Source organism: Frankliniella occidentalis, unplaced genomic scaffold (assembly GCF_000697945.3).
Source record: "Frankliniella occidentalis isolate FOCC.00 unplaced genomic scaffold, Focc_3.1 Scaffold6, whole genome shotgun sequence".
Lineage (NCBI taxonomy): Eukaryota > Metazoa > Arthropoda > Insecta > Thysanoptera > Thripidae > Frankliniella > Frankliniella occidentalis.
The window spans coordinates 676,866-689,387 of record NW_026267136.1 but is presented as its reverse complement, the minus strand read 5'-3'; the positions used below and the strand labels follow the sequence as shown (position 1 = coordinate 689,387).

General features: G+C 36.5%; 3 protein-coding genes across 12 annotated transcripts; 2 read left to right on the top strand and 1 right to left on the bottom strand.

Annotated features, from left to right (window-relative positions):
• Nucleotides 1-919: 919 nt before the first annotated feature.
• Nucleotides 920-5,398, bottom strand: LOC113201718 (differentially expressed in FDCP 6-like). 2 transcript variants are annotated; one of them, XM_026415589.2, is made up of 11 exons: nucleotides 5,335-5,382; nucleotides 5,071-5,219; nucleotides 4,642-4,761; nucleotides 4,333-4,533; nucleotides 4,018-4,257; nucleotides 3,705-3,946; nucleotides 3,399-3,600; nucleotides 3,152-3,318; nucleotides 2,926-3,062; nucleotides 2,714-2,838; nucleotides 920-2,630 (listed from the first exon to the last, which is right to left on the bottom strand). In XM_026415589.2, the coding sequence occupies exons 2-11, from the start codon at nucleotides 5,167-5,169 to the stop codon at nucleotides 2,484-2,486; spliced, it is 1,680 nt and encodes a 559-aa protein (XP_026271374.1). In that variant the 5' UTR covers nucleotides 5,170-5,219; nucleotides 5,335-5,382; the 3' UTR covers nucleotides 920-2,483. The 2 variants fall into 2 exon arrangements, with proteins under 2 accessions (XP_026271374.1, XP_026271373.1); XM_026415588.2 differs by having other exon boundaries at nucleotides 5,071-5,398.
• Nucleotides 5,399-5,640: 242 nt separating this feature from the next.
• On the top strand, nucleotides 5,641-8,791 carry LOC113201719 (very-long-chain (3R)-3-hydroxyacyl-CoA dehydratase). Of its 9 annotated transcripts, none has more exons than XM_026415595.2 (9): nucleotides 5,641-5,784; nucleotides 6,315-6,409; nucleotides 6,515-6,631; nucleotides 6,729-6,839; nucleotides 6,918-7,038; nucleotides 7,126-7,230; nucleotides 7,308-7,548; nucleotides 7,637-7,878; nucleotides 7,952-8,791. In XM_026415595.2, the coding sequence occupies exons 2-9, from the start codon at nucleotides 6,326-6,328 to the stop codon at nucleotides 8,029-8,031; spliced, it is 1,101 nt and encodes a 366-aa protein (XP_026271380.1). In that variant the 5' UTR covers nucleotides 5,641-5,784; nucleotides 6,315-6,325; the 3' UTR covers nucleotides 8,032-8,791. The 9 variants fall into 9 exon arrangements, with proteins under 9 accessions (XP_026271380.1, XP_026271382.1, XP_026271378.1 ...); XM_026415597.2 differs by having other exon boundaries at nucleotides 5,691-5,831; XM_026415593.2 differs by having other exon boundaries at nucleotides 5,692-5,863.
• A 121-nt stretch (nucleotides 8,792-8,912) lies between these two features.
• LOC113201717 (mpv17-like protein 2) lies at nucleotides 8,913-10,609 on the top strand. The gene is made up of 5 exons (XM_026415587.2): nucleotides 8,913-9,377; nucleotides 9,458-9,696; nucleotides 9,774-9,902; nucleotides 9,991-10,091; nucleotides 10,364-10,609. Exons 1-4 carry the CDS (start codon nucleotides 9,152-9,154, stop codon nucleotides 10,018-10,020), a joined length of 624 nt encoding a protein of 207 aa, XP_026271372.1. The 5' UTR covers nucleotides 8,913-9,151; the 3' UTR covers nucleotides 10,021-10,091; nucleotides 10,364-10,609.
• Nucleotides 10,610-12,522: the final 1,913 nt, after the last annotated feature.

Sequence of the window (12,522 nt, the reverse complement as noted above, 5' to 3'; positions counted from 1 at the left end):
TCGTCTGCTACAAAATGTAAACAAAGAGAAACAGCTGACAGCTACGTTGTCTGCTTGATTGCATCTCTGCTTGAAGAAAATTCATAAACCCAATCTCAGCCACAGAACAATTAACAGAAATATTGTTCATTTAAGTCTTTTGAACCTTCCATCGCTTTTAAAATATAAAAAGAACATTTTTGAACAGTTTACTTTTGAAAGAAAATCATCTTAATCAAAAAATGGGAAAAAAGTTCATTCTTGAAAAACAAAAAAATATTCTTAAAAAGTACTCTTATTTCTGCAATTAAAGGATTGAATTCCGTAAATTCATTAATAAAAAGGTTTTCGGAGTAAAGATAAATGCATTTCAAGCCTCTAATGTCTCGTTATTGAATATCTAATTTGGTCCCTCAACGAGAAGAATTTTCGTGGCAGAGGGCTTGTGGGGTGGCAGGTCCGGACCCCGAAACTCCGAATTCGCCCAGGAAATTATCGTAGCCGGAGTGGACAGGCCCTGGGTCGCGGGGCCGGGCGGGGGGTCTCACCGCTTTTCCTCCCGACTGTCCAAGGTGGAGTCGTGGAGGCAAACTGTGCGCATGCGCATTGCGCACTGCGTCGGGCGGGAGCTGTAGCGAACTGGGCGAGGGGCAGAGTGGGGGTAGGTGGGGCCGAGAAACGGGTGGTGAAGGGGAAGGGATCTCGGGAGATCGTGATGGAGAGCAAGAGACACGGCAACCAGCGGCAACGCTTCTTACAGCTTCCTTGCGGCGTGACCACTAAGTGGCCACGCTATGATCAATCATAGGTACAAAAATGAGCCGCAAGGAACGTGTTAATGAGAAAATACCCTCTAGGAAACTACCTCAAGGCACTGGCGACCCCTAGCTGAGGAATTGCAAAATGTGTGAGAAGGGGGAGCTAGCAAATCAAGCAAAAATAAATTGGTTCAAAATTTATTTTGCTGTCAGAAAAAGAGACAATTCAAAACAATAAGTTAACAGTAGTCCAAACACTACTACAGATACGATTAAATGGCAAGCGACAAGAAAAACTGAAAACCTTGTCGAAAAAATATGATATCATGCTATTGGGCTCTGAATGTAACAGTACAGTTAACTGCTTGATATTACAAATGTTTGTAGGTATGAGACTACTGGAATGAAGTTTTGTATCATTGAAAAATAGAACCCACCATCATTATGATATAAAAACACATGTGCCCTATGACAAGAGCCGGCATTTTATTACTATGCTATATATTATGAACGTTTGAAGATTTTTCAATCATACAATGAGGAACCCAATTTTTACATTTAAAATTATAGTCTTTAAAAGTTCAAAACAACATGGTACTGACATAGCAAAGCCTTAATGAATGATTGCAAAAATGCACCTCACATGGATAGTCAATAAGAGAAACTGAGTATGCAGGGTCACCTGAGTGACTGATACATATTTGAGTGAGCAGAGATGACACAATCAAAGCGGAATAAAGAAAAAAAACTCTTAAAAATTCTCAAAACTTTAAAAAAAATTCAAAATGTTATCTTCAATTATTTTTTTTAGAAAAAACAACAAACAAACTTGTGATATGTAATCTAATTTTCAGACATCCTCCCAATTAAACATGAGAAACTCACTTTTAGTCATTTGACAGTTTTTGACTGTCAAAGTAAGTCCCTATCTGCCTACACTTTAACTGGCTGGTCAAAATGACTGAAAGTGAGCATTTTGCATTTATTGAGCTTCAACCAGATAGGAAGAAATAGCCCTCAATCAAGTGAATATTTCAGGGTTGGCTTCCAGTACCATAATGTGAACCCTGTTAAAGTAGAAATAAAATTAATATCAATATTGTGGAAAATCATAAATAGACAATAAACATAGATTTAACAAAGCTAAAAGTTTATCAAGTTTGACAGTCAACAACTTCTATCAAAAATACATTCAAGTTTCAACATAAAATACATATAATTGAAGGAATTAAAATCACAGGGTACAAATTATTGCACTTTAATTACAAGCTTCCTTAAGCAAGACTGTTATACAGCCTGATAAGTATGTTTGTGCAAAACCTTGAGCAGGAACATAACCAACATCAGGAAATTTTTTCTATGAACATGATAAAAGCCATTCTGAGCAAAAAGCACCACAAAATGGCTTTAAAAATATCAACACTTGAATTCACAGGACATTTAGATCTTTGAGCTTAGCTGATGAAGCATATTCAAAGCCACGATGAAAATATAAAATACAATCAATAACATATGACTCCTATTGAAAAATAGAGTATAAAAGAATGTTAAGGGTGATACCTTGTTATGACTTAATCATCATAGTTAGACAACCAACAACATTAAAAAAAATACAACTTCCTCTCAATTGTTGAAAATATTTAACACAGAAAATAGGAAAGAGTAATTCAAGTAAGCATTCTAAAAGAAATAGAAAGACAAACAAAAAGGAGATTGCTTTCCTGATGACAGATATGTTATTGTCAGTCAATGAGGAGCTTCCTCAGAGCGTTTAAGACCATTAGCACTGATGTTACTGCGGACTTCTGCAAACGCTGGCCTTTCCTTGGTTGATGGAACAAAGCTGAGGGCCCTACAAATTCTCCCTGAATCTTTAAGTTGCGGCAACATGACCTACAGAACAATGTTTATCTTCAAGTTAATTTTCAATAAAATTATAATACTGCTAGGATGGTTTAAAAGAAATCATACTATACCCTTAGTTTAGCTTCCAAAACTTCCTTAGATTTTTCAGAAGAGGTAATTTTTTCTTGAGCCGATTCTAGTTCTTTGTCAAGTTTTTGCTTTTCATCTTCCAACTGCCGAAGTCGCTGTTGAGCCTCTACATGGGTTAATGAAAAAAAAAAAAAAAGTGTCAATGTCAAAAGATCACCATTCTACTGAAGCTGAAGACCTAAAGGCTTCTTACCAGATAATTGTTCCTCCTTATCTTTCTGTTGTTTTTCAAACTCCATTCGTTTTTCTCTCTCTAGTTCCAAAAGTGCTTTCTGTTCTTCCTGCAATCTTTCCAGCTTTTCTCTATGTTCCATTTCTTCGCGAAGGACCCTGAGGAGAGTATACAATTTATTCTTTGTGTCTTTCAAATACAAACAGTGCACCATATAAATTGAGATACAAAAATAGGGGTCACGTGCCTGCCTTGTAAATTGCGTACTATTTCTTCGTCGCGCTTAGCTTGTGTTTCTTCCTCTAGGAGGCGCTCTAAAGTTCGCCTTGTTTCTTCTAGCATTTGGACTCTTTTACCCTCCTCACGGTGTACTGCTTCCAACTCTTTAGCTTGCAGTTCAGCAGCAACTCGGGCCTGGAATGTACAAGGAGAATTAAAATACAGTAAGTGAACATATAAACAGACAATAAGAGGAAAATATTTAAAATAATTACCACTTTTTCTGCTTGCAGCTGGGCACGAGTCAGTTCCATGTCAAGGATTTGACTTGTACGCCGTTTATGCTCTTCAGAGAGGCGGAATGCATCTGCTTCACGCTGAGCTCTCCGCCGAGCCGCCAAGGTTCTTTGATAACCCTCTCTGCATCCTGACTGGGCTATTGCCAAATGGAGTGAAGAAATCCATTGTAACCTAGACCTATATGCAAAACAAAAACAGAATGCAGGTCAGAACACACTACCAATCTGATGTGCTGAAACCATGTACAAACCCCTTCATTAAATTCTGGGAAAATTATATACCTATGGTCATAAGCAGCAAACTCATAAGTTCTTTCGCTTGTATGCAAGGCCAAGCGATGAGCCTTATCTTGGGTCCGCATTCCTCGAGATGTGGCATCAACTCTACACTGGGTGTCAAGGCTGATGCTACCACAGCACTCTCTTTCATCTTGACTTTTGTAATAATTTAGCTGAGTTGGACGAAGAACAAACCAGTACTCTCTAAGAGTTGGGAGGAGGAATCCTCGCTTCATGAGGGTACCCTAAGAGATTTTTACAATATTGTTAATGAGAAGAAAATGCAAATGAATAGGAACTATAATATTCTGCAAACCTTTTTCAACACATCTTGAAGGTAGGTGCGGAAGATTTCTTGTACAGCTTCTACAAGTCCATCAATTTCTACACATCCATCACCAAAATATTTGGTTTCAATTAGAGCAAGAAAAGTGCTAAAGCGAAATGCCCTCACTGAGGAAGATAAAATTTCAAATTCTCCTGCATCCCATTCTAGTCCAACGGAATAAACAATCTCAGATACTACTTTTCCAACCTCAGAAGAGTGCATAAGAACCTGAAAAGGAGTGTATGATACAATTATATGCAAACATACATACTTTTGTGTCGAAAATCTGTACCTAAGATATACCTGATAAATTTCGGAGGATTCTATCAGGTCAGCAAGCATACAGAAAACACGGAAGAGTTGGAAAACTGAATCATCAGGAAGAAGCGGTTTTTCTCTCAAAATTAAATCTTTCTTGCACACTAGCCAGCATACTTCATCAACGCGAGCTTCAAAGTCTTGAATAGAAGTGAGAGTGAAGTTGTCAGGTAGTGATGAGAAAACCTTGGAATAAAATTAGACAATTTTGTAAGTTTAAAACAAAAGGACGTTAGTCTGTAAGTTTGATAAACCAGTAGGAGGAGGTCTTCATTGACTAAGAGAAATGCCCACCTCTTTCTGCAAATAATATTTAAAGTGTTCAAAATTAAGATCAGAAGTGCTGCGGTAATGCTCTAGACCCTTTTCAACTCCGTATAGGTCTAGGAGGGTACCAATGTTCGCTGTTAACACCTGCAACCACAAAAAATAATTCAAGGACTGAGTGTAATCTGGTAAGTTAATAAATTTATCATAACTTGACAAAATATTTCATAACCAGAAATTCAGATTCTTCTTGAAATCTTTTGGAAACAGTGAGATAATACTTGTGTTTTCAGAAGCTTGTCAGCAAGGATCGAAGCAAAGGCAAAACGATTACAAGTTTTTACCATATATGACAGTATGACTCACACACATATTTTACACAACTCAAAGAAGAAAATAAAGAGCTGGTACGGTACAAGGTTGTGCTTTTTAGAAAGTTTACAGCATTGGGATTACCTTAAGCTTGGACTTTACAACTAATCCGCTTTTGTCACAGCATAAAGCGTTGAAAGCGTGCCAGATGCTGTTGGTCGCGTTCTTCAGTAACAATGACATGTTTCTGCTAGAGAAGCAACAGGTGATCGAGTTTCAACGCGTCAGAGCATCTAGAGTATTTGTATCGAAGATTAATACAAAGACAGGTAGATAATCAAAATTGTGACATGGAAAAGCGACGAAGAATGCTGCAATACGCTTCAGATTTCGTTGATTTTCAATTACAAATCAAAGGAGTTGACGTTTTTGAGATCCAAAGCTTCATTCACTAGATGGTCTGAAAGCAGACGAGGGACTAGAGCTGGAGTGGGGGAAGAGGCGGGGACTGGAATAACAATGTCTCGCAAGGTTCATTGTGTTCATTTTAAAACTTAAACATCGATATTTAGCAAATAAACTGTTCCATTAGGTTCTTTAGGTGCAGTATTCTTCATTTGGCTCGCAAGACGAAGGATGATTTGCTCTAACTTTTCTAGTCAATGAGAATCTCAATGGAGAGCTAGTCGCCTTCTTAGTATCTGTATATCTAGGCATTCTACGCTCACTCACGCCCCCAGAGCCTGCGAATAACCATTTCCAGCGGTGTGTAAATAGTTCATAGCCGTCTTGTCAACTCTACTTCACTGTGATACTGTTTATTTCTCAACAGTATCGTGGATTTTAGTACCTCAAGGGGTACGTCGAATAGTTTGAGTTATAAACTCAATGCCCCATTTTGAACTGCAAGTAAATTTATCATTGTTTCCCGCTAAATGTAAGCCATATCGTCCGTAAGTTGAAGACGAAGACGTCTGCTTATCTGTTTGTCTGCTGGTGTTTGTGCGTGCTGTGCGCGCCCGCCGGTCAAACAAACTTACACAGATTTGGTTATTAGGAGGAGATTTGAGTCTCTGGCTCAGTGGCCCAGTGACCCTCTCGTGTTGTAATTGGTAAAATTAACAGCGATCCGAAACTTTTCGTCCCACATTTACTTCAAAAATTGCTGCCGTGTGATATGAAGAAATCGATATGAAAAACTAACCTTTTTGACCCTTGCTCCAAGAACTTCACTTTGGTCCTTGCTCATGTATTATTTAGAGCTGCTACTCAGTCACGGTTCTCAACCCTTTTCGTAATTTTCTCTCTGTCGTTTTGTAGCGTATATAAAGTGTTATAAAGAGTTGTCCTCAGCATGTTTACAAAACTTTTATTGTATTAAATTCCAGAGATCTTCACTATGGCAGGACCTCTGAGTCCCTTTGTGTATTGGGCTCAAACAGAGGATCAGATATCTCTTCGAGTGGCCCTTATAAATACAAAGGTAACGTCTATACTTTCATAATTATAATTTCTATCTGGTTCTTTCTTTCATTTTTATCTGTATTCAATTTTTATTTATCTAATACAATTTGTGTGCATTTTGCAGAACCCCGATATAGCTCTTCACCCAACTAAATTAACATTCTCAGCTCAGGGTCATGGTGCTAAAGGTGTTCATGACTATGCCTTTTCCTTAGATTTCAATCAAAATTTAGATCCTGAGGTTTGTAGTGTCAAAAATATGTTTTACAACTTGATCAATAATTGTTAGTAATCAACAAAACTGCAAAATACAATAAACGAATTTTTGACGTTATTAGGAAAGTTCTTTTAAGACTTCTGACCGAGAGGTACTTTTCACTCTTAAGAAAGTTAAGAAGATGTGGTGGTCAAGGCTAACAGCAACACCACAGAAACCTGCTTGGCTCAAGGTAGATGTGTATTACATTCTTTCAAATGAACTGTATTTTTAAAAATCTAATCTTGTAAAAACTAATGTCTGTTTATAGATTGACTTTGAGCGATGGAAATCTGAGGATGGCGATGAAGAAGAGGAAGCAAGAGACATCATCAATGACTATCCTGATTTGTATAAAAACCTTCATAAAGAAGAACTTGGGTACATCAAAGGTGGGTATGGGGAATACACCAGTTTACTTTGTTCGTAATGAGTAAACATTGCCTTAATTTTTTGTATCTTCTTTCATGTGATTTCAGAAGACTACAAAAAAGTTTATCTGCTCATTTATAATCTGTTCCAATTTGTAGGCTTCACATTTGTATTTACTGTTTTGAGCATACAGTATTTCAGAGATGGACCAAGTAAGTTGATTTGAACTGTAATGTTTCCTGTCTTCTTGTCCTGAAGTTTTGAGTGGATTCATTCTTTTATTTCTCAGATGCCATGTTACATGCTTACGACTCTGTGGGTTCTGCTATGAAATTCGTTCAGTTGTTGCAAATTCTGGAAATTATGCACGTTGTATTTGGATACACTAAAGGTGGTCTTTTAGCGCCCCTTATTCAAACATTGGGACGAGCATTTATTTTATTTTGCATGATAGATGCAGAACCCAGAATGCATTCCAAACCGGTTGTATTCTATCTTTTCATGATTTGGTCATCAATTGAATTGATCAGGTAGGTTAAATGGCTATGTCTTGTCTCAGAAATATGCTTAGTGTCACCTCATGTATAATATGTGCCCTCATTGTCAATTTTCTCTCAGGTATCCCTACTATATTTCACAACTCTACAAAATAGATGTCTATCCTCTTACTTGGTTGCGTTACTCTATCTGGATACCACTTTATCCTCTTGGAATTTTGTGTGAAGGAGTTGTTATTCTTAGAAATATCCCATATTTTGAAGAGACCATGCAGTATTCTGTTTCTCTTCCCAATCCATGGAACTTTGCATTTCATCTGCCTACCTTCCTAAAAATTTATTTGGCATTTGTTTGTTTCCCTGGTAAGTCTTTGTATTGTTTTTGCAATTATTTTGGTGCGTTCTTGTAAGTTAATTTATACCTTTGTTGTTACAGTTATGTACTTTCTTATGATGCATATGTACCGTGCTCGTTGCAAGAAACTTGGAATTAAGAGTTGGAAAAAGTTCAAGTAAAAAAAGCCAACTTCTGTAAAAATATTTTAAAAAAACAAACAGTAAGATGTTAGCGGCAATGTCCAGAGCCCCGTCACACCTAAGATTGCCTAGGCAATGTTAGGTGGATTCAGTATGGCCTGACTTGAAACTGGCGCACCTAATTGCCTGAAAATTTGTTTGGAAATCTGAGGTTGGTGAAAGGGCAACAAATTTCCTGGCAAAAATAGGTGGATTCAACATGGCCTGAAATGAAACTGGCACACCTAACATTGCCTAGGCAATCTTAAGTGTGACGGGGCTCCGGACATTGCCGCACACATAAACAAGTTTCAAAAACAGGTATAAAAAAAAAAGAACATTTAAAAAGAAAAAGTAAATTGTCCTCTTGTCTATACCAGACCTACTAGAGCTCAAAAAATATTTTCTTTTCTAATGTTCTAGCTTTCCTGAAATGGAATTGTGTCAATATTTTCTTTTTAAGTCCTAGCTTTACATGAATTTACTGTCACCTCAAAACAGTCCCATTTTTAGAATGTATTAGCACCATATTTTCATAGCAATGTTTTAAGAATGAACAACAATTAAGTACTAGTTTTAATTAACCTGATGCCTAGTCCTACTGAATCCATTTCCATAATTTACATCAAAATATTGCCTCTGCTATTATCTTTGATACAGTTGAGACAGTTAAAATAGTAGCTTAACTAGTTGAGAGGTGTATTCCAATGTTCGTAGTCAGAGAAATCCTATTAGATAATAAAAATATCATCTGAAAGTATTTGTCTTTCCCGCACTTACTCCCCGTTATTCCCTCTTCCGTCACTTCCGGAAGTCAACTTCTTCTAGTCGTCTTCTCCCCCCCCCCCCTCTCCGTTCGTCGTATGTCGTCTGTTTTTGCTGTCATTTGGTGTCATCTAATCTCGTCTGCTATATTCTTTCCGTCCTTTTTTTTTCTCTTAGACTTGAATTATTTAGTTGTAAAATGTTTCACCTTACACATTTTGAGTCAGTTTGTACGTGCCATGTATTAATTGTTTTCTCTTCAAATGGTATATCATCTGACATTTCAAAATATTAGTCAAAGACGTATCTAAGAAACGTAACCTACCGCCTGTGATATTATATTAAAATTTTGAAAATGAGGGTGATAACAGTATTACGCGACAAAATTAGACAATGCAACTTGGATCCCTCATACTTTACTAAAAGGGGTCAACTTTTGAGGAAAGCATTTGGGAAACACCTCCTCTTGACAAACACACTCTCATCGGGTTTCCTAATGGGCCTTGGGGATTACTGCCAACAAAGAATTGAAATTTTCCAAGGCAAGTCTTCAGATAATGCTGTGGACAAGAGAAGAACAAGTAAGGCTTAAGAAAAATTTTCAGTAGTATTGTTTTATCTATGAGCTGGGATTATCAGATATCTTTTGTCCAATTACCAGTTAACATGTCAACTGTCGGTTTGGCTCATGGCATTTACCACCATTTCTTTTATGGGTGGATGGACAAAAGATTTCCTGGGCGAGCTGTACGCCAGGTAATGTTCAAAGTTCTTTTGGATCAGCTGATGGCGTCCCCTGCCTGCATGTATATATTTTTCATTGGAATGGGACTGTTAGAGCGGCGAGGCTATGAATCTGGATGGCAAGAAATGAAAAAGAAGTTTCTCTTCTGTTACACCGTAAGTTCACAGAAGTACAACAATCATGTGAATTTTTGAGCATGTTTTCCTGACACTAACAATTTTTGTGATTGTAGGTGGACTGGATTGTGTGGCCCCCAAATCAGTTCATCAATTTTTACTATGTGCCGGCAAAGTACAGAGTTATATATATAAATTCTCTGACCATGCTCTATGATGTATTTTTATCTTATGTGAAGTTTTATGTAAGTAACAACATTTCTTCCGTTCCAACCATTATTGTGACATACAAGACAGTTTAAAAGGAGGTTTAATTTGTTCTCTCTTTTCAAGGATCAACTGGATAAAGACAAATCTGTTTGAATGGTGCTTTCAGCCAGAGTACAGTACCAAAGACAGCGAGCTTGCCATAAGTTTTAGTTACTTGACTGGATGTAAGTTTACTATAGGGTATATAGAAATCACAAAAACAGGGTAATAAATCTACACCCTCAATAATTATGTATATGAGCTACATGTCTGGTCTTACAAGTTTCATTCAAGAATTATACTTCAGAAAAAAAAACACACATAAAAAAAAAAAAAAAGAAGGGGGGGGGGGGCACTTCTACTTATTACTTTATAACAAAAATTTTGGTTCTGGAAAGTGAGCACCCACAAACTGCGTTGCTATTTAGCACTAAGCTTAACTTTTTTCATGTTTCAGGCTGCTTTCAAGGAAAAGAAAAAGAACCTGTTCTTCCATCTTCAAAATAAAAAAAAAACTTGAAAAAAAGGCATCTGTTTCTAGAGATAGAACTTGTTTTGTTTGAATTATTGTGTTAATAATATATGGCCATTAAATCAGTGAGCAATACAAAGTTGTCATTGTCTCCGATCAATTTATAGCAATGTCTCATAATTGACAAATATATTTTAACAACTATGTATTGGGCATTGCCATGAAACATGAGTTTTGTTAAAAGTTTAACTTGCAATATTCATACTGTTTCCCTCTCTTCAACTGAAAATCGCCTTGGAGAATACTGAAAATGTTGAAAGACACTAAAAGATTTACATCCTGTTTGTTGCAAAATCTAGATCAAAAAAGCCTAAAGCGAGAAGTAGAGACAGGAACACTTGAGAATTTTACTCATTGCATAGAAAGAAAGAGTGTTAGGGAAACGTACAATTGGAAAAGAATATCAAGGTGAGCTGTAAAATAGGAAATGGCCAATCTGCAACCCACTGGGGACCAGACTCATTTTGTAAAGCGTGGGGGAGGCTCTCATTTTCAAGCTTTGAGAGGAGAATATGGGGCAACCACATTTTCCCTTGCTCCATTCCTGACAATATACTGGTTGAGTAGGTAAGGGTAAAATTATGGTTTGGACATTTCTAAAGTTAACACTGAATTCTTCAGACAGGCATGCACCACGTTTCATTGGGAATAAGGACTTCTTAGGGCAAAGAATTTTAACAATTGATAAAAAATGGCTCAAAAAAGTCTTAATTGATGCAACTATATTTCACACATGGACAAACAAGTGCTCACCACAACTGGTCCTTCAATATTAATTTTATTAAAAGTACTTCTACAGAAACTGAAGAGACTCCTGTAGACTTATCACAGAAAATTAATAACAGGATTCATCTATTCCTGAAAAAACGCAGACAGCATCTGACTATGCATGGTACACAATGACCAGGACGTGTTTTGTGTTCTTCAGAAGCTTCACAACAGTTAAATACGACAGTAGAAACTAGTAAATCGTGTACACAGAGGAGGAGCTTACATTTACCTGGAGGATAGAAATTACCTTTATGCTGTTATTTAAAAGTAAATTGAATTACAAATTAAAGAAAAGAGAAGGTTTATAGCTATACTGATATAGGTACATAAGATGTCATGGATACTTGTCAGTTTAGGAAGGTAATGTAAATCGCTGATACTGTAAATGGCCACAGACAACCAAACAAGGACAGTACTTTGAAATGATTAAATATTTCTATATCTTGTTAAAACAGTAAGTACGCCTCAGATTATACCAATAACCCAGCAAAGCTCTTGTTGAGATGTCACTAAAACCTCCATGATGGCAGTGCCAATTTTAAATTTAAGAATGACAAGCATAATTGAACTATCATTTCAGATTAATACTCTTATGTACAGAACTTAGAACTAATTAAAATACATCAGCAAGCCACCATAATGGTTAAGGTGATTATTTTCAGATTACAGTTATATACACAGAAAAATAACGTGCAATATTTCATGAGGCACAAATCGAGCATATGAATATTACTAAATTTGAAAATACACACCAAAGAAACAAAGTCTAATTTTTTAACTTGCCACATTAATTAAACAGAGTCTCCCATAGTAGTCCATAGGCTGAGGGGCCAAAAGTTCTTTCACACTACCATCAACAAAATGTTCTGAAAGCAAAACATTAAGTTCTAATTCAAGTTAGAATATTAAAGACTTAGAGAAGAGGCAATCATATCATAAATTCTGCTGCAAGAAGAGGCACCAGTGGCATATGCTATGTTTTTTTGTCAAATTGTTTGAGTACAACAATGACATTTCTCTACAGGCAACTTAAATCACAATTAATGAAAATCACAATAATGCCTGAAAATAGAAAATGACCCAATACTTCAACCCAACAATCATTTAGGGTAAAAAAGCAGAAAGTTTATTTATCACATGATAATAGTATCTAAGGCAAAATGTTCAAACAATGTACACAGGTGGATTTAAGATCAGAACACTCCAAGTGTTGTAAATCCACCTTAGTAACTCACTACTGATTTTCAGAAAGACAAGAAAAGGATGAGATACATATATTACAAGATTGACAACTACAATTAAATTAAATATTT